Below are 21,504 nucleotides of genomic sequence, written 5' to 3' on the forward strand. Positions count from 1 at the left end.
GAAACCTTTTCCTTAATAAAACATTATAAGCATACTCAAAAATGGTACAGCTAGGTAAAGCTGCTTTATGCCCAAGTAAAGATGGACAATGTGTTGTTGAAGACTTTCATGGCCGGAATCATTGGGTTGCTGTGAGTTTTCCGGGCTTTATGGTCATGCTCCAGAAGCATTCTCTCCTGATGTTTCACCCACATCTATGGCAGGCATCCTCAGAGGTTGTGGTTTGTTGGAAAGAAGGCAAGTGGGGTTTATATATTTGTGGAAGGTCTAGGGTGGGAGAAAGAACTCTTGCCTGAGGCAAGCGTGAATGCTGCAATTGATCACCTTGATTAGCATTGAAAAGCCTTGCAGCTTCAAGGCTTGGCTGCTTCCTGCCTGGGGGAATCCTTTCTTAGGAGAGGATTAGCTGGCCGATAGATTCTTGTCTGGATTTCCCTTGTTTTTGAGTGTTGTTCTTTCTTTACTGTCCTGATTTTAGAGTTTTTAATACTGGTAGCCAGATTTTGTTCATTTTGATGGTTTCCTCCTGTCTGTTGAAATTGTTCACATGCTTGTGGATTTCAATGGCTTCTCTGTGTAGCCTGACATGATAGTTGTTAGAGTGGTTCAGCATTTATGTGTTCTCAAATAATATGCTGTGTCCAGGTTGGTTCATCAGGTGCTCTGCTATGGCTGACTTCTCCGGTGCCTTTCATGTTCCTTTATTCGTGTTTGGGCAACGCTGCATTCGGTGGTCCCTATGTAGACTTGTCCACAGCTGCATGGTATCCAGTAGACTCCTGCAGAGGTGAGAGAATCACTCTTGTCCTTTGCTGAATGTAGCATTTGCTGGATTTTCTCAGTGTATCTGTAGATAGTTTGTATGTTGTTTTTTCATCAGCTTCCCTATGCGGTCTGTAGTTCTCTTGGTGTATGGTAAGAACACTTTTCCTCTGGGTGGATATTTCTCTATACTCTCGTGGCTTGTTCTTGGTCTTGCAGCTCTTCTGATGTCTGTGGTGGAGACTTGCCTTGCTTGCAACAAACCTCACACCCTCTGAGGATGCCTGCCATAGATGTGGGCAAAACATCAGGAGAGAATGCTTCTGGAACATGGCTATACAGCCTGGAAGACTCACAGCAACCCAAAGATGGACATCTGGGAATTTTCTTCCAATTCCTAGTACATCATAGACTTGAACAGGAAGGACAGCAATCTATTAGATTATCTGATTTTTGTGATTTATTTCCTGCCCTTCAATGATGTTATAATTCTTTAGCCTGCGCTGTATTATGAATTAAACCTCAAGCACTGGTAGCAAAAGAAAGAAGAGTTGCACAAGGACTGGTGAAGGGGACAGATATATATCCTTGTTTTGGTGCCAGTCAGAATTGACTCCACTGGAGTTGTTATTTGCTATGAGTGGAAGGAAGCTTCCCTTAGCACCAAAAGACTTCTACTGTAAATAGTGGAGATCAGTGTGAGAGATGATGACAGGAATTCTCGCCATAAAAATGACAGCTTAGTTTTTCATCCCTCTAGAGCAGAGGTGTCAAACTTGTGCCCCCTTAAATGTTTGGGATTCCAACCCCCAGAAGCCCTAGCCAGCTTGTCCAATGGTCAGGAATTCTGGGAGCTAAAGTCCAAAACACTTTGAGGGCCACAAGTTCGTCATCACTGCTCAATAACATCTTATTAAGGTTTGGCCATTTGACAATTCATTTTCTCTTTCAGGCCACAAAATTCTGTAAATACTGTACAACGGGTGAATAATGCTGTCTGAAAGTTTGAATTCTGCTCAGAAAACATTATTAGGAATATGTATTATTGAAATTCAGAGTGGAAAGTGGAAGAGGCAGTTTCTGTAAGGATTTTTTAATTGAATGCATCAGCAAGTGAACTTAGTCATTTTGCATATTATTATTGTTGTTGTTGTTGTTGTTGTTTTATACCCCGCTTTATCTTCCCAAAAAGCAACTTGACATAAAAGCATTAGTATACAATTTAAAATATATAAATGTGCAAAAACTGAAAATAGAAACATGACTAGCCCTTAAAAAATCACAGTTAAAACACATCAAAACAGATGTGTTTATCTGATTTGAAGCAGAGAATTCTGTTATAAATGATGTCTGTAGAATACAGTCCTCTTCCTGCTTCCTTCACTTTCAGGAGGAATGTGGCAGCAGAACTCATCAATATAGTATCCTTCTTTTTAAACAGATTTCCTAGTTATAAATAGATTGCAATCTAAGCAAATTAAAAGGTCACATTTAATGTTTCTACCATACGATAGATAGCATTGCTTGTATTTGGTGCTTGTGTTTGCAAAAATAGTTGCTACAGGGAAATAGCTCACTGTAACTGTAAAGAAAGATCCTGGAGAACTTTTTATTTGTCAAGCCTCATTTGGTTAATAGTACACAACAGTGACAACTGGAGAGTTCTGGTGAAACAAGAATAAAAAACAGCTAGAGTAGCATACTGACTAAAGTCCCATTTAATGCATATCTCAAAGCTAGCTTCAAACTGCAGTGGCCAGGCAGCAAACTCCCACAAAAGTCCACGAAATAAAGTCCTTTATGCGCATCAGTGCTCAGTGATTTATGTAATTGCTATCCAGATCTCAAACTGGTTCCAGGATTTCATAGGTAATTTCATATTTATTTATTTATTTATTTACTATTCTTGTATACCGCCGTATCTCAAGCCCGAGGGCGACTCACAGCGGTTTCCAGACAGTAAACAGCAAAGACAATAAAAACAGCAGCAATCAATATACCATGACAATTAAACTACACAATTCTATTACTAGCAATAAACAACATCAATACACAGTTATCACAAAAAACCCACCCCCGATCGCCTCATCATCCAAAACGTGATCCAAAATCGTCGTCCATTGTTCCGTTCCTATGTTCAAATTACCTGAATTGCACTGAAATTACTCAAACGCCTGCACAAACATCCAGGTCTTCAACTTTCTACGGAATGTCATGAGAAATGGTGCCAGCCTAACATCTGCAGGGAGGGCGTTCCACAGCCGAGGAGCCACCACCGAGAAGGCCCTATCCCTCGTCCCCGCCAGCCGTGCTTGAGAGGCTGGCGGGATCGAGAGCAGGGCCTCCCCGGAAGATCTCAAAGTCCGGGTGGGTTCATAGGCCGAGATGCGGTCAGCTAGGTATCTTGGGCCGGAACCGTTTAGGGCTTTATAGGCCAGTACCAACACCTTGAATTGGGCCCGGTAGCAAATTGGCAGCCAGTGGAGCTGGTGCAACAGGAGGGTTGTGTGCTCCCTGCGCTCCGCTCCTGTTAGAATCATATGTAATGTACAGAGAAATTACTTATTTCAATACCAGTTTGAACCTGCATTAAATGATCAGTGTAGATCAGGTCTAAGTTTCCAAAAGACTCCAATCATATAGATTACTTGGGAGACATACTGCATGGAGTGAGACTTACACCTGAGTAGATCCCTGCAGAACTTCCCTCAGAATTTCAAACTGTGCATATTCTATGAATTCATTGTGCCACTTTATGGTACACCATGACCTTTCAATGTTAGTCCATCTGAAACTGATGTAACCTCAGAGAGATGTTAGAAGTATCATTATGAAATATGATATATAGCTTGAATGAAACTGAATGAAAGGAATGAATGAATTTTGGAGACACCACTCCTGGGGGAAAAAACTACCTGCTTGCTGGACTATAATTAAAAGTTGCTGAACTGCTGACATCGATAAGAACTGTGACAGTGATAAGAGAAATGTTTACATCTGTTTACATCTGTCAACATTTGCTGAGTCGATTAACCTTTGGGGAAAAACGTGTTTATATCAGACAAAGACAATGACTCTTTTAAGTTAAGGATGTTGAGAAGGAAGTCAACACAAGGCCAACACCAATCAAGAAGAATCAACATCTGCCAGGAAACGGAGATGGAATCAACATGTTTCAGGATGGAAAATGACTATCGTTCATTTACAGCTTTGTGAACAACATCGGAAGAAACTGCTATATAAGGGACCTTATTACAATAAAAAAATTGTGATAGACAGAGGAGCTGTTCACCCGCTATGCTCTACTCCATTGGGAAAGAGAGATAGTGTACCTTGAGAGTGGCAGATCTGCAATGGAACGCACTCTGGTCGCTTGCCTCTTTTTTCTCAAGGTAAGATAAAGGAGTGTGTTTTGGCATTGTGTCTAGGGAAAAGACTGTGCTTTGAAGTCATGTTTTTTAGGGAGGGGTGCATTTTGGCATTTTAGAAGCATTTTGGAAGTTTTGGAACTGTGGCAGGCTGAGGGAAAGCAGGGTCTGGCCTAAATGCAGGTGTTCTTCACAGAGGATGAATTGTGATGTATGCATGAGGATGAATGAATGTACATGTGCGTCAATACTGAGTAAAAACGTAACCCCCCTTTGTTTGTTAGCCAATGTTAACTGTGGGTTTGTGAATCCAATGTAGTTACATAGAATACATGTCTATATGACCAATGTTGTTCTGTAAAGGTTCTGATAATCTTTCTCTTACTGGAAAATTGCAATAAAACAAACCTATGCTTTTTAAAGTTATTGAAAAGTTATTCATAACCGAAGCATCACTGAGAGTTTACATATAATGCCACTAGACTTGTAATGTGCCCCTCCCATCCCCTTGAGTGCCCTCACCAGCGCTTTGACCGTTCCTATCAGTCCTCCCCGTCCCTCAGTTCCATACCTGTTACATTAACCTGTGTTTTTAAACTGTAGTTTTAAACTGTTTTTTAATCTGTTTTTTAGTAACTCAGGAACTGTGTTTTCCCTTCCCACCGTGCTTGTGCCCCGCTTTGTGCTAGTCAGTGACCGTAATAAAGTTTTGTATTGTATTGTGTATATAAAGCAGTTTGAACACTCTAAAGCACTCTGGAAGTACTAAGTTTTAAAATTGTTACGATCATAATGTGATAGTAAGGACTATACTGTATGACTGGGGGAAGAAAAAATACAGAAATAAAATTCGTTTTATGCAAGTTGAGACACAGGTTTCCTCTTAACTCTGACAATGTTTTATTTGTGTACACACCCTGGAGTTTTGATATACAGGCCAGATTTTTCTGTTAAAAAAAGACTAACAGGATTGTATACATGTAATGCAAATTTAGTTTTAGGTTTTTGGTTTGCTTTTAAAAACAAAACAAAACAAATGCCACATAATAAAACATCTTCTTTCATACAAAATAGCACTTTGGTTGTCCTTTTCTCTCCCCCCACCCCCTTTTGCTGGTAGAAAGCAGTGATAAAAAACTGCACGTTTTAAGTGATTTGAGGTATTGTTTACAAATGTTGCATACAAAGACCCATTCCCCTCTCCCCCAAATGCAAAAATTCCAAAGTACACTCTGACAGCTAATGCTCTGCGAACACTTTATTACACAAATTACATTCAGCTTCTGAAAATAGTGTTCTAACAGTGTAACCATCTAAAAATAAGACATCCCGGGAACACACAAAGTGTGGAGGAAGGAAAAAAACAACATTTTAAATAGAGGCTTTTAAAATCTTTCCCCTCAAAGCAACAGATTTGCTAGAGATTCCTTTTCTTAAAAAATAGGGGCTTTAGCAGCTTTGCTTTATTGTGGCACTGTATTTTCTCTGCTCTGTGATATGTTAAGGACATTGAAAGTGTAAAGGCACAAAAGAAAAATTGGTGATGGAAAATCATTTTGTTTTAAGCAGAGATTGGGACTTATTTACAAATATAGAGGAGGTCCCTAACTGAATGAGCAAATACTAGTACTGTAAAATCATTGCTACAAAGAAAATGGGGTTGTTCTGCTTTATTAAAAGAGTCACATGAGACAATGGCACTGATATGAAATGCTCACACCCAAAAATCAAAATGAAGCAAAATAAAAAAACAAAAAAAAATAGTGTACAGCCTCACAAAGGACTAGTACAGTTTACAATTAAATACACAAAATCTTGAAACGTGCTAAATCCGGCAATATTTGTAGAATCATACAATGTAGAAATCAAAGGCCAATTTCAGGAAGAAGATGGGGGCAACACTGGAGGCTGAGGAACAGAATCTTCTTCTTCTGAATCGGTAGGGTCATCCTCATCTTTTTCTTGATCACTTCCTTCTGTACTAAGTCGGTCAAACCCTTTCCGACTGTAGCCTGCACGACTTGCAAAGAAATTCCCCAGGTTAAGGCCTCCACTACCCTTTCCTGTAAAAGAAAATGTATTTTAAGAACAGGTTTAAGTGCCATCCTTCCTACATACTAGTTACAGCATGTAATCAACTTGATTTTGGTTTCAGCTCTATTCATTTAACAACTCCTTCCCAGAAAGCCAGTTGGATAAAGCAATTCCACAAAAGAAGCATGAAATAGTTTTTGTCACCCAGCCGAATGCAATCTATACTCCTTTTTCGTTTCTATTCTGGCAAGTTGAGAAATGAGATAGTTGCAATACAGGTTTTATTGAAAGTTGTAATAGGCTCTATCCCTTTTCTTCCTCACGTCAAAGCTTTTCTTAAAGTTAGCCCAGGGATTATTCAGAACTTAAGGCTGGGAGAAATAATTGCAGCCATGATTTTTTCATCTGCTTCTTCTTTAGATAAACGAAAGGTCTGAAGAAAGGAGATCAATTCCTTAGTATTATTCTCAGACTCTAGAAATTCTCCTGCGTTTCTCATCATACCCTACAAAATCATCAGCTCCCAAAGGTTTTGCTTGCTAGATAACAGGGGTGACTCATCAGCATTGCTACAGCCTTCTCATCAAGAATAACTGCCGGATTCATTAGCAGCAGAGAGACAATATGTACTAGGAGCAGGCAGGCATTTAATGTCTAATGGAGAAAGTCAAAGCAAAGTGCACTTGCTACACAAATTAGGAGCCAGGAATATTTCCCACGCAGGTCCATAATCAACACACATTTACAAGGATTTAATAGCTTGGTGTTTATCTGTATAGAAATAATCTTTGACTTTCAGAAAGCAAACACCAAGCCTTGTCCTTTACTTACCTCTAAATCTGCCCAGGATTCTCCCTGAACTCGAGTCAGGTTTATGTTCAGCATCCACTATAAGAATGAGACATATTTCTAAATCAGGTGCAAGAACCCTAAATTGGGATTATATTAATGAAAGACAAACTTGGAAGGTACAACAGATTGTAAGAAAAGCCATGGAAGATGCAAAGAATTAAAATTATAGGGTGTAGTTATTAAGAGGGTGATGGTTTCAGTTTTGCTAGGTGGAAAATTAAAATCTATGTGACTCTATTCACTTTCTAAAAAGATGTTATACAAATATGTGAAGAGGAAAATGTGCTAGCTTCCTCCCTCTGTCTGTAAATCTACTCCTGTCATTACAAAGAGAACAACAGTTCCGCTCATGCAATCTTTGTCTTTTTTGGGAAGAGGATTGCTGATCATTGTGGCTCTCCATGGGAACTGCAGGGATCTGGAGACAGAGAAGGAATGTCTACTCTCCTCTTCATATGCTGATCCAACACACAATGAAAATGTGAAAATGGCTAAAGTTCTGTTGTCCCTGACCCTTTGAGGTATAACATCATTACTCACGCTTAATAGGCATTGAATTTGAGATATGTCTCTGCAAAGTCCCAAATCAGCTAAGATAAGGGGTTCACTCACTAAGATTACTTAGGTTTCCATGACCGAGTTGAGATTTCAAGCTTGGTGTCCAGAGTTGTAGGCCAAGCCACTACATCCTGCTAGCTTTCCTCCCCTTTGTATTCTGCTCCAAATCACTCCCCCCACCATTTTGAAGTATAGAAGCCAAAGGAATGAGATTTTGCATGGAGAAAGAGACATAAAGGTTAAGCATGTCATTTCCTTTCTCCTTCTTTACTCAAAATACCAACAAAAAGGAGGAGGAGCTGGTGTTAGGCTTTCATTCCATGCATATCTATATGATGTGTATTTCTTTCCCCTTTGGAAAGTCTAAGCTATTGCCATGCTATGTAGGATATTGGCTTTAACATTTTGTCTTTATCCTACTTGCACAAACAAAACAAAACAGCTTTTTGGTTATTTAAGTTAACTGGTGCCAAAGCTCTCAGCTATTTCTAAATACTATTCATTTATTTATGGCTATGCATCCTGACTTTCTTATACAAATGGAATACAAGGTAGCAGAATAAAAAGGTACGTACAATTAAACACAAAAGAAGTTGTCACATAATACAGCTTCTACATTATGCAGAACTTCTACATTCCAGAATGCAGAGCTGTTAGTGTTAGCAGAGAATGATGGGCAGGTAGACACCGGCAGATTTTAAGAAAAAGATGGAGACACCCAAAGGAGAGAAAGCTCATACGGCACCTGAACAAGACAGCAAGACCACCACCTAATTGGTTGTGCTTTCTTCAACTATCCGTTTTGAACAACCTACTTTTTGTGAACTCACAGAATAAAAATCTGCCCCTTGCTAAAGCACAACAAGAAATTTTAATCCTAACTGCAAAGTGAAAACAACAACAATATTTTCTGAGCTGAGAAGGTCAAAGAAATGCTCAAGGTGGGTATCTTTCAAGTTATTTATGTCTGCCCAAATTCAAATGCTTTATAATTGGGAAATAAGCATTTCACATTCTTTTACATAAAGGATTTGGATATTGAAAGGTTTGAAGAGTTAGTTAATTACCTCCATATAGTCTTGTCTTTCTCCACCAAATAAATATCACAATTGCCAAGAGGACAACAATTGGAATAATGAGTAGTGTTGTAATAAGAACCACAGAAACTTCTGTGTTGGCCTGCTGGACCACATGATGCTTTTCTTCTTTCTTTAACAATTCCTTTGATACAGGCTTGTTTGTCAATCTGGCTTCTATAACAGCCTCTGCTTCTTTAGGGAGGGAAGAGATTATACTGATTGACTTTGAAAAACATGCAGATGAATACACATGGATTTTGTATCTAAGTTTATAAAATATGTTATAAACAATAATAGCAACAAGTTGCCTGCACTGTGAGGTTTTCATTTTTTTTATTCTTGCATATGCATTGCACTATATATGGTGGGCATTTCTGTAATTCTTTTTTCTGGATTCAGATATAGTGTACCCCCACTTCCTTGATCATAAATTAGAAAAATAATGTTTTTGGTCTACAGTTACCAGAATCTTGTTTCTAGACAGGATGGTTAGTGGCAAAATAGATTAGGGTATATATTGAGCTGTAGTCATAAATGTTATATTTCCATGCTCTGCACATGACAGACAAAGGCATGATAATAGTGACTTATGTAAGTGCATGTTTTAGGCATGCTAATTCCCTCTTTGTATGGGACACAGATAGTTATTCTCTTGTCCATGTTCTCAGTCAAAAAACTTCCCACCACCAGGCAGTGTCAGGCCTGAGAGAGACTGCTGTTGTTCATTTTTAGTAGAGGGGAAGTGACCACAAATATCTAAGTGTTGTGAGTTTCTGAGTTCACGCCATCTGAGTTTTCATTGTTCTTTGACACTTGACTAAGTTGCATGTCGAGCTACGTGGACTTGTAGGATTCTAGCTACTGAGTTCTCTAGTTATAACATTTATTTATCTGGAGAGACATGATACACACTCCTTTGGCGAAGACTGCTGAACAGGTGAGCCTCTACCACCTCAGGAGAAAAGCTGTTTCTATAGATCTTCTCTCACAACAAATCCATGTTTATCAACGAGCCCCCAGTGGCGCAATGGGTTAAACCCTTGTGCTGGCAGGACTGCTGACCAAAAGGTTGGTGATTCGAATCCGGGGAGTGGAGTAAGCTTCCATCTGTCAGCTCCAACTTCTCATGCAGAGACATGAGAGAAGCCTCCCACAGGATGGTAAAAGATCATGGCATGGACGTTCCCTGGGCAACATCTATGCAGACAGCCAATTCTCTCACACCAGAAGTGACTTGCAGATGCTCAAGTCACTCCTGACATGAAATAAAAATGAGCTCTAAGCTACTCATTAAGCCTAGGGTTGAAAATGAATTTGAACTGTAATCAAGAACCTTGGAAGTCATCTTGGTAGAGTAGTTCTGCTGTGTGCTGTAGGTGGTCATCTGCTTTCACAGCCGGATAAAATAGAAGCTGGGAAATGTCATAAGTTATCTTTTTTCAGGAGATTTGTCCATGCCATACCAGTGTGGCAATGGTGGATTTTGTTGGTTTGTTTGTAATGCAGAAATAAATGGGAGAAAGTTTACATGGAAGGCTGCAAAACAGCCAAGAAAAACCATACCAGCATGGAATGGGGAAGAAAGAAGATGAGCATTGACTAATAAGATGCTATCTTAACACTTGTTTTTTCAATCCAAGTGATCAACCTACATTTTCAAAGAACATTAATAAAAGATACCAGCTGGAAACCTTCTCACTATGATGCAAAAACTGACTCCTCAGAGGTCTCATTTTTATGTATCTAAAAAAGAAATCAGTCTTGACTGAGATGAAACTAGGTTATTGATTTTACTCAACATACTTATGGCAGAAGAGCAGTAGTACAATTCTTCAAGCTGTAGCCTTTCAAATTCCAGTGTATAGTCCCTGTCAATAATATTGAATAGAACCCATGCTCTCATTACATCTAGGATAGACTGCTGCAAAGCGCTCTACATGAGGTTGCCTTTGAAGACTGTTCAGAAGCTTCAAATAGTCCAATGAGAGGCAGCCAGATTAATAACTGGAGTGGCATACAGGGAGCACACAACTCCCACGTTATGCCAGCTGCACTGGTTGCCAGTTTGCTACAGAGCAATTCAAAATGCTGGCTTTGGCCTATAAAGCCCTAAATGGCTCCGGCCCAATTTAACAGTCTGAACGCATCTCCCTCTATGAACCATCGCAAAGATTAAGATCCTCCGGGGAGGCCCTGCTCTCCATCCCAACACTGTCATAGGTGCGACTGGCGGGGCCGAGAGAGAGGACTTTCTCGGTGATTTCCCCTTGGCTATGGAACTCCCTTCCTGGTGAGATTAGATCAGTGCCTTTAGAAGGATGGTAAAAACTTGGCTGTAGGATCAAGCCTTTGGGACAGTGCAATAAAGCAGCAATAGGAAACCTTATCATGCCAACCAGATTTTATGCAGATAATTAAGATGTCTGGGATTATTGAAGGAGCACAAACTCAGAAGTTCCCTACTGAAGGTATGCAAAGTGTTAGCCAAAACAGGAGGGGGATTTAAAATTGATGCAATTTGGTTTAGGGGATGTGATCATGAAGACTGAGACAGCAATTATCACAATAAAGACCCTGTATGACTTTGTATAAGTAGGTCTAGCAGACTACTTATATGAAAGAGGATGTAAATGCTGATTCCATTATTGTTGAATGCTTGCTATCTTTAACCACCCTTTCCCCCTCCTCTCCCCTCATCAATATATTCTGATCTGAAGACTTAGTCCTTTTGAAGACAGAAAGAGCCAACAATCAATAGGCAGTTGGAGAAGAAGTGCTAAGGTCAATGGGGGTTAATTGATCTTTATTTTTTTTGTAGCACTAAAGGACAAAACACCATTGGAGCCCAGCTCAAACATATGAAATCCAAGGATGCTTCCATTCTATATATCTTGAAAGCAAGAGAAAAAGAAGATCAAGCAAAAGTTATCATCAAACGAGCAAATGTTTTTAAATAGTGGTTTATTTTAGTGGCCAAGGCTGAGACTGTATTGGCATGCTTCCAATGGAGAGCTTTTCGTCTAAATGCATGATGCTGACAGGATTGGGAGACAAGTGCTCAAAAGAGATGACAATTGTCAAAAGTGGTTTTTACCAAAGCAAAAGAAGAATCTGAATGGCTATTGGCTTGAGGAATGCTATTCCCATAACTAATACTTTTTTTTTTTTAAATCCTTTTGACCTAGAGGACCTGACATAAAAATAACAGAACAGAGAAGCATAGTAAAAAATGTAAATACAGAAGCATAGCCACAAAGAAGAATACTGAGGAGAACATGAAGAATGATGGGAAGAGGTCTTAAACTCACACTCTAGTGAGCAAATTTTCAACAAAGGTAATATGGTGATGGAAGCAAAGGAACTGAGAAGTCTAGCAAGATCCACACTAGAAATACACGTGAGAGGGTGGGCAAGGCTCACACCAATAAGATTGCTCACTTTTTCAAGTTTCCGAACATATCCTAAACAATTGGAGAGGGATCCATACATGAGTCACAGAGACCACAATAAAGAACACAAAATAAGACCCACAGCTGTTTTTTTTAAAATGTAACAATATGAAATAGAACAACAAAACAAGTAATTCTGATGAGAAAATTTTAGATTTGTGGACTCTTACTTTTTTAATACTTGTCACTGTGCTCCCCAATGTTATCTCATTAGCCCTTCCAGCCACTACATTTAGCTTCTAAGTCCTAGTCCCCATTTGAATTCCCTATCATTCTTCATGCCGAGGGAAGTTATTTGGAGTTCTTGCCTATACTTTAATATATATTGAGTAATTTGCTCTGCAAAGTCAAAATCTAATGCAGGGATGGAATTCAGCAAACTTAGTACATCAAACTCTGCATTTGATTTAGGTTTATGTTATATAACTTTGATACACATGGACATCTAACACCAATATGCATTTTTAATGCAAGATTTTAGGAGATATTTAGACTATTCCCTAACAATAAATATTTCCGTACTTAATTTCCCTATTCCCTCCAATCCATTGACTAGTATGTTAAAAGAAGGGCTGGTTGTTTTATTTTATTTTATTTATTTATTTAAAACATTTATTTTCAGCTTTTTTCACCCTGAAGGGGACTCAGGGCAGAGCACAACACGTATACGGCAAACATTCAACAAACTATAAATATACATAAATGCTAAAATAAATGATAAAATAAATTGTTTAAACCATCTTGGATCAGCCATAACGGATCCGGTCAGCAGGGTAAAGTTTCCTTTAACAATATTACATTTATGGCTTGATGCTACCTGCATTGCCAATAAGAAATGGATCACAGCTCTGAGTGCTTTGGGGTTTAAGAATATCAATATATCTCAGATGTGTCAAGTTATGTTAATTTGTTAACACAAGTGCTTTTTTTGTCAATTATTAGAAGACAGTTTAATGTGACCACAGTAAATCACCTAACTCAGAATAATACAACCCATCCCTTTCTCCCATAAAATTGTCATTGAGAGAAGACTAACCTTTTATTTCCTGTACCTCAATCCCAGCCTTTTTAACAGAGCGATGTTCCATTTCTGTAACACAAAAATGGCTTAAAGGTCACTGCAATTTGTGTGAAGGACCCATTCTTTGTGACATACAGTTGCCTTTACAAGCATGCATAAAAATACATAAGATGAACAAGGTTGGTCCTAATTGGTAATGCATATACAAACATATGTAAATACAGTAGACTCTAGCTTATCCAACCTTTGCTCATTCAACTTTCTGTATTATCCAACACAGTCTGCCTCCTGCCTGGATCAAAAGGTGTTTCAATACATTGAGACGTTTTGGTGCTAAATTCGTAAATACAGAAAGTACTACATAACGTTATTGTGTAGTATGTCTCTGCTTCCTATAAATAGTTTTGACACTTACTTTTTGCAGTAATGAAATGAAATTACTTTTTGTTCTGTGACTATCGCGGGTACTTCACTACATTTCAATGATACAGGGATAGTTTGCCTATTGCTCCTTACTGGGGGCATGTGCTAATTCCAACTGAACAAGTTGAGTATGAATAGAAGAGAAGTTACGCAGGTGGCTGCCTCACACTGTAGCAAGAAAGAATTGCTTTGCAAGGTCTTTTACATTTACATGCTGTTTTCAAGATACAATATTTGAAATGCCCATTTGAGGGAATTGCAGGGCATTTTCTTATATTTTCCAGTGGCAAGAGAGTAACAGTAGCAGTAACCTGTTAGTTACAAGAAATTTACAATGACCTATCTGGACTATAACAACAAGAAGATCATGTTCAGTGACCAGAGTAATCAATAAAGTGTCTAGTTCAGTTTAAAAAATAACATTCAAAGATCTGCCTCTTTCAAAATATATTCTGAAAGATTTCCTGCCCAAGATAACAGGATAGTCAGCTTGAGATTAAGCATGACATGTGTCAAAACAGATTAGTTAAAGTAACACAAACACATCCTGCTACAGCGAAACCCAACATAATACACCGCACAGACATTCACTTGATGACACCCCAATATTTTACTTAAATGAAGTCTGTCTTTTCTGATTATGAAACATTGTCAACATTATGAAAATGAACACATATTCCTCCTTTGCACAATACATTTCTGGTTAAATATTTGGCATGAGCTGGTTTTTCAGATGATTTGAAAGAAATGAAGTAAAATAGGAGCAGTGGGAAACTGAAACAACAGATACTGTTTACCAAAATTTACACTTGGTGTTGTCCTATTTTCAAAGCCTTTGACAGAGATTCTCAGTGCTTTTAATTTGCAGTCTGTTTAGGATCTGATATTTGAAAGTATGTACAAGAGAGCTGAGAAGTTATAGAATCATCAGTCTTTCTGAAAAGCTGAAGATAACTTAGTACTATATTCAGGATGATTTATTACTGTCATACATTTTTATCTTTGCTAATGTAACAATAGATTATACTGTTAATGACACAATATGTTTTTGAACAAAAATGTCTACTGAGCTAGCTGACTGAATTCCCCGAGAGCAGAAAGACCTCTCCTTGCACATGCCAAATATTCGACTACTTCATCTTTGCATGTGAGGAAAAAGGATCTATACAGTTTCCTATCTGTTGCAGGAGAAAACAAATATGTCTATGCAGAACTCAGTTATTATTTGCATATTCTGAACTGTTTTAGAAAAATATTCTGCAGAGAAATACATGTATAAACATGCATGGTTTTTCGTGCCAAAACATTACATAAATAACAAGAAAGTCACATGGGGTTTGGCATGTAAGATAGCCGGCCTATGGGCAGAAAATATCAATTCTTCACAACCCACCATCCCAATATAATTTGCTATTTGTTGCTATTTCTTGCTTGAAAAAAATTGTGTTAGCTTTTTCTTGCCAAAAAAATAATAATATCCAGATGACTACAAGGTTATTCAAAAACCCCAAGAAACCTTGTACACATAAACACCAAACATATACGGTTCTCTTGAAACACTTGAGTGGATTTTTAACTGGTTGATGGCCCAAACACAAATACTGCTCATCTATGGAGAGAAATGATAAGTTGGGTATCATGTGATTCTGTCTTGAGCTTGTTGTTCAACATCCTTACAAACAACTTAGGTGTAGGGAAAATTTGACGTGACACCAAATTAGGAGACATAGTTGACATACTAGAGGATAGGATCAGATTTCAAAAATGACCTTAATCGATTGGAGAGTTGGGTGAACTGTAACAAAATCTTTGAAATTTAACAAAGATAAATCTAAGATGCTACCATTAGACAAGACAAATGAAATGCACAAATGCCGAATGGATCATATTTGCCCCCCCCCCCCCAAATCAATGCAATATTACTATCAACAGGATTATAATATCCAAACGGAGTGCCACTCTATTGTGATTGATCAGATATGTCAACTTTTGGGCATTAATGATCCAGGAAGGGTATTGACTTGCTGGATTGTGTCCAAAGGAAGAACACCAAGATAATTTAAAGGTCTAGAAGGGAGTAACAGCTTAGGACCTGGGTATGTTTTTCTTGGCATAGAGAGGACTGTGAAGGAATCATGATTAAATATCTGAACAAATCATGAAAAAGAAAGAAGCAGTTTGTTTTATAGGACATGGACTAACAGGTTTAACTTCCAAGAAAAGAAGTTAAGCATGAAGATTAGGAAGAACCTCCTGATGAGAAGATCTGTTCAACTGGAGGCCTCAGAAGGAGGTGGACTGAAGGTAATTTCTCAGAAGGAATGTGGCGGAGTATTCCTAACTGGCAAGTGGTTGGACTGGATGTCTATTGCAGTTTTTTCCAATTCTATGACTATGCTAGACCAGGACCAGAGAACCAAGACTGGTGAATATTGATATTATCTTATTTGTAATTCTTCAGTAAATCAGTCACATGGTTTAAATTTAATCCATCTCAAGATTTCCCAAATCTTGTTTTGAGATAAAAAGTTTAATTTTTCAGCATTCTATTACAGAGACCACCATTGCAAGCCAATGGGATTTTGGCCTGCATAAATAGGAGCATAGTAGCATAGTGTCTAGATCCAAGGAAGCCATGCTACCCCTCTATACTGCCTTGGTCAGACCACACCTGGAATACTGTGTCCAATTCTGGATTTAAGGGAGATATTGGCAAGCTGCAATGTGTCCAGAGGAGGGCAATTAAAATGATCAAGGGTCTGGAGAACAAGCCCTATGAGGAGCAGCTTAAAGAGCTGGGCATGTTTAGCCTGCAGAAGAGAAGGCTGAGAGAAGACATGATGGTCATGTATAAATATGTGAGGGGAAGTTTTCTGCTGCTCTGGAGACTAGGATGCAGAACAATGGCCTCAAACTACAGGAAAGGAGATTGCACATGAACACTAGGAAGAACTTCCTAACTGTGAGAGCTGTTCAGCAGTGGAACTCTCTGCCCTGGAGCGTGGTGGAGGCTCCTTCTTTGGAGGCTTTTAAAAAGAGGCTGGATGGCCATCTATCAGTGATTTTTCTGCTTCTTGGCAGGGGGTTGGACTGGATGGCCCACGAGGTCTCATCCAACTCTATGATTCTATGTCTAGCCAACCATAAGAATACCCAACAAGTCTATCTAGGGACCAGGATACTCTTGTGTTTGGCATAGGACAATGGAAAACCTGTAATTTTGGAGTCGAGGAATGAAAAGTGCGAAGTCAAACAATGGATAACCTGCATGTTGTTAGGAGAGATAGGCGCAGCCATTTTGGGGAGGCAGGGAGACAATGTCACTCCATTTTCCAAAATGGTGCTATGGCAGCAGCTCTTGGGGAACTGTGCATGTCCTTTTGAGATAATTTACTTAAAATCTTTTTTTCAAGGTATTTTTAGGATGCCTTAAAGTACCTTCTTTATCAGAAAGTAGAGTAGAAATCAAAGAAATACAAAAGTAGAAAACACAATGCCCACCTGCCAGGAAATTTTATCTCTTGCTCTCAATGTTACAAATGAGAAACTTTAGTCTGTATGTATTACATATATAAACCTCTTTTTTTAAAAAAAATACTCTACTTATTCTGAATCCAAGTTTGCTGTTATTAATATTACTTTTATTGTTCTCATTGTGATTGCATGCTACTTTGATTATTATTCCTTTTGGCAAATAATCCAGTATGTAAAGTTGTATGCCAAAATGTGGATAGAACAAAATGGTGAGTTCATACATTTTTAAAAAACCGAAGCACTGAAGGGGACACCTTCTGCCAGCAGCAAATGCCAGCTTTAATGAGCAAGTAGTGTTCCGGTGGGAGCAACTTATTTCGGTTTAACAAGATGTGAGAATGGCATAGGAAAGTGGAAATTAAGCCATTCGGTCAGTGAAGTGTCTACAATTCTCAGCCGGCTTGTCAATGGACATTGAATGCCAGATGCTGAGGGACAAATTGGGGATGAAGCAATCTCTCTAACAGGATTAATAAACCAAGCTTGGCAACACAGCATTTAATACTGCAGATTCTTTTGGTGAGCCTGTAAGAGAAAAAAAGGAAAAAGGAATTCCGAGCCTTCTCATCTACACCCCCAGTTAAAAAAAAAAAGAAAAAAGGCTGCATTTTTGAAAGTTTATGTTGTTGAAACAGTTGGATAAAAGAGAAAGCAGTTGTCATTCAGGAAAATTTGTAACTGCTATTCAGATACTGGCAGGACCCAAATGCTCTTCTTGAAGACTTTTTCAATATTTCAATGAAAAGGCACTTTATAGAGATGGGTTACAAAATCAAAGCCACCAGTAAAGTTTGGATGTCTAAAAATAATGACTGATACCTTTAATGGTCTACAGGAAGCATAACTTACTTTCTGTGGATGTAAATTTCCATACTGTGTTAGTATGAGCATCACCAATATATACTGTCCTGTCTTCTGAAGCAATGATGTCATGCGGCATTTCAAAACTCTGTCAAGGTAAACAGCCAAATAATTAAAACTGGAAACTGGCACAAGAGAATAAAATCTAACCATTTGCCCCTATTAATTCAATATATTGAGATGTACAATTACACTGGTTGAGTATAACTGGAAGAGTTTCAAGTTCAATTAAACATGTGCAGAAGCATGGAGGTAGACTGACAAGATCGAATGATAGAGTTCTCTTTCTCTACATGAATATGAATGAAAATCTTTCCCCAGAGCCTTACATGAGTTCAAACAAAATGACCTTTCTGACTAGTCTAGTACAATATTTTATCAATCTATGCCCCTTTCCTATTAGTTATAAATGGCTGACATTTTAAAAGGCTAGCTGGATTCTTAAAAGATAGCAGCACATGGGAAGGACAACATACACACACATGCATAAAATATAGGAAATCAAAGAAAACATATCCTCCTGCATATACATATATGATATATAGGAGCCTGAGATCCTAGAAAGCATCCTCGATTATTTTGAAGCCTGAATCCTTAATTTAAAGCTAATGACTTGTTCATTGGCTATGTTTTCAACACCCTCCCTTCATTCATATAACCATGGCAAAAAAAAAACCTAGTCAGTTTTTAATCCTATAGTTTGTAAACTCTACATGCATTTTGTCATGCTGCACTCAGGTCTTGCTAGACTGGCTACCATGTGAGTAAAATGTCTCCTTGAGGAGAGAAAAGGTGGAGTATAAATAAACATAATAATACTGTAATGATGATGATGGTGATGATGTGCATCTTTGATTTGATCTGAAAACGTACCTCTTAAATTGTATTTTCAGAGTAGAAAGAAGGAAAAACTAACAATGTACAGACTTGGCCTAGACCTAGTAAAATCTGTCTTCTCTGTTTCACTTAACAAATCAAATGTATTTCCTGGCTTGAACTCTATCTATTTGTGGCTGTGGCATGATTAAATAAAAGAAATTTCCATGTGAAGCAATAAGCAGTTGTGTGCTGAGTAAATTCAGAGCCAAAAACTGTGTGTGGCACATTTCAAACTTGATTGCTTAGTGAATGGAAGGACAGATTATTTTTTGTTGAATTATTATAGACATACACAAGCACAAACACAGACATAAATAGAGTGTGTCCTTGGTATCCACTGGGGTTTGGTTCCAGGATCCCCATGGATATTGAAATCTGTAAATGCTCAAGTCCCATTATATACAATGGTGTCATAAAACAGTGTCTCTTTAGTAAAATGGAAAATTCAAGGCATTTTTTTTTTGGAATTTCTTTTGGAATCTTTTCAAGCTATGAATGTTTGAATCTAGGAACACAGAATCTATTTATAAAAATTCAAAAAGTAATCCTTAGTTTTGCCATTTTATATAAGTGACACTATTGTATTAGGTCACTATATATAATGGGACTTAAGAATCCATGGATTTTGGTATCTACAGGGGATTCCATAGGGAAACAGATATCAAGGGACCACTGTATTCAAAAGTTTTTATCACACCTCTCAACTAAGACCAGGCCCTGAAGGGGGTTATTATTTAAAATTATACATATATTCAATATACAAAATGTTACAATTCTAAAATTAGTAATATAATAGTGATAACAGCAAGAAAGACAAATCAGGATCCAGCATTATGATGCAAAGCTCTAGTTTCCAAATGGCTTTCATGCATGCTCTATTAACTTTCCAATGCAGAGCTAGGACCCAGGAGTAAGAATCAAGTACAGATCGCGTCTTAGCCTCTCTTACTTTCTCTGGAGGATCATTCTCTTGCTTTAAAGATTTTTCCCCCTTCTTGAAACCCTTCATCTCTTTCTCTCTAACCACAGAAGTTTATTGATCTCTCAACAGACACACGTTCCCAATAATATAGGCACTTTGTCAGTATGAAATTTAAATTCACGCTTTTAATGTTTTCTTCCATGAAAATTCCAATTTCCAAAGCAACACAGATCAGTCAGAAAATCTCAAAAGGGCTGGACTTCTTGCTCAGCAAGCAACCGGGGCTTGTTTATCTTGCTGCTTACTTGGAATCTAACTGGAGCTCAGCACTCTCAGAATAATTTTGTATCTTGTCCAGAACTTTACCCAATACTAAATATTCTGTAAAGCATAAGTAACTAATGGGTTGCATTCAACGTAACATATATGGTTTAATACAGGGGTCCTCAAACTAAGGCCCGGGGGCTGAATATGGCCCTCCAAGGCAATTTACCCGGCCCTCGCTCAGGGTCAACCTAGGTCTGAAACAACTTGAAAGAACACAACAGCAACAACAACAAAAACAACAACAATCCTTTCTCATCAGCCAAAAGCAGGCCCACACTTCCCATTGAAATACTAATAAAGTTATATTTGTTAAAAAATTTCTTCATATTAATTATTGTATTGTTTTTAAGTGGGGTTTTTTTTGCACTACAAATAAGATATGTGCATTGTGCATAGGAATGCATTCATGCTTTTTTCAAATTATAATCCGGCCCTCCAACAGTTTGAGGAACTGTGACCTGGCCCTCTGTTTAAAAAGTTTGTGGACCCCTGGTTTAATATTTAATGATAAAATGTTGGAAGTTTTTTTTTTTTTTTTTTGGTTTTAGATATATTGCATTGGAGGCTTACATGTGGGCTGAAAAGCATAACACGGTGATTTAAAAATTGAAATCAATCAATGAATCAATTATTCTGAACAGAAAGTTTAACTAAACCTGCATAAAGTTAAACTGACGTTATAGTTCAGTGGTTCTCAACCTGTGAGCCCCCAGGTGTTTTGGTCTACAACTCCCAGAAATCCCAGCCACTTCACCAGCTCTTAGGATTTCTGGAAGTTGAAGGCCAAAACATCTGGGGATCCACTGTTATAGTTGGTGGAAAGCACAGGATTTAATGGAGGATATTCATTATAAAATTTACTGAAATTTGATAAAGAGATCCATTTTAAGCACTTCCATTTAGGGCAAACATGTCTTTTCTTTCACCTTTGAAATGGAGACTGGACAGAGATGGTAGTGATTGGTTTCCCATCTATTTTTTTTAACCAGGATATTTTCACCTTTAATTCATGACAGAGTTCTGTCCATTTTAGAAAACAGTTGTGTACTTTGATAAATGTCAAAATTGTTTGACTCCTCACATCAAGATTACTAACTTTAAAAACACTGAAGCTTAAGGGAAGCCAAGACAATATTTGATTCACAGGTATGTGCCTCCTGTTTCAGTCACAAAGCCAAGAAGCTGTGCCATGACAGTCAAAGGTTGACCCAAGAATCATTAGCATAATGCTATAAGTATGCCTGAATGTCATATCCAAACCACACCATGGAGCCCTTGAGTTAATCTCATATATTGGAAGAAGATGCTACTAAATGTCCCACTCATCCATGCATAAGGATCCTAAAATATAATTTTGGGGACCACAGTCTCATTTTAGGTCTGTGATGAGGGAAAACAGGATATGAGTACTACAGCTCTACAATCGAACATTCAA

At 38.1% G+C, this 21,504-nt stretch overlaps 1 protein-coding gene across 8 annotated transcripts in view; it reads right to left on the reverse strand.

Moving 5' to 3' along the window:
• Positions 1-5,370: 5,370 nt before the first annotated feature.
• Positions 5,371-21,504, reverse strand: part of PAM (peptidylglycine alpha-amidating monooxygenase) — a 170,364-nt gene continuing 154,230 nt past the window's right edge. For 3 of the 8 annotated variants that reach the window (XM_067464522.1, XM_067464526.1, XM_060761839.2), the window contains 5 exons: positions 17,930-18,029; positions 13,139-13,192; positions 8,642-8,845; positions 6,996-7,052; positions 5,371-6,193 (listed from right to left, as the gene is read on the reverse strand). In XM_067464522.1, the coding sequence (XP_067320623.1) occupies positions 6,009-6,193; positions 6,996-7,052; positions 8,642-8,845; positions 13,139-13,192; positions 17,930-18,029 (600 nt within the window). In that variant the 3' untranslated portion in view covers positions 5,371-6,008. The remainder of the gene's footprint in view (positions 6,194-6,995; positions 7,053-8,641; positions 8,846-13,138; positions 13,193-17,929; positions 18,030-21,504) is intronic. The other 5 variants (XM_067464523.1, XM_067464527.1, XM_067464525.1 and 2 more) reach the window with 3 other exon arrangements.

The sequence above is a fragment of the Anolis sagrei genome, chromosome 2 (genome assembly GCF_037176765.1).
Source record: "Anolis sagrei isolate rAnoSag1 chromosome 2, rAnoSag1.mat, whole genome shotgun sequence".
Lineage (NCBI taxonomy): Eukaryota > Metazoa > Chordata > Lepidosauria > Squamata > Dactyloidae > Anolis > Anolis sagrei.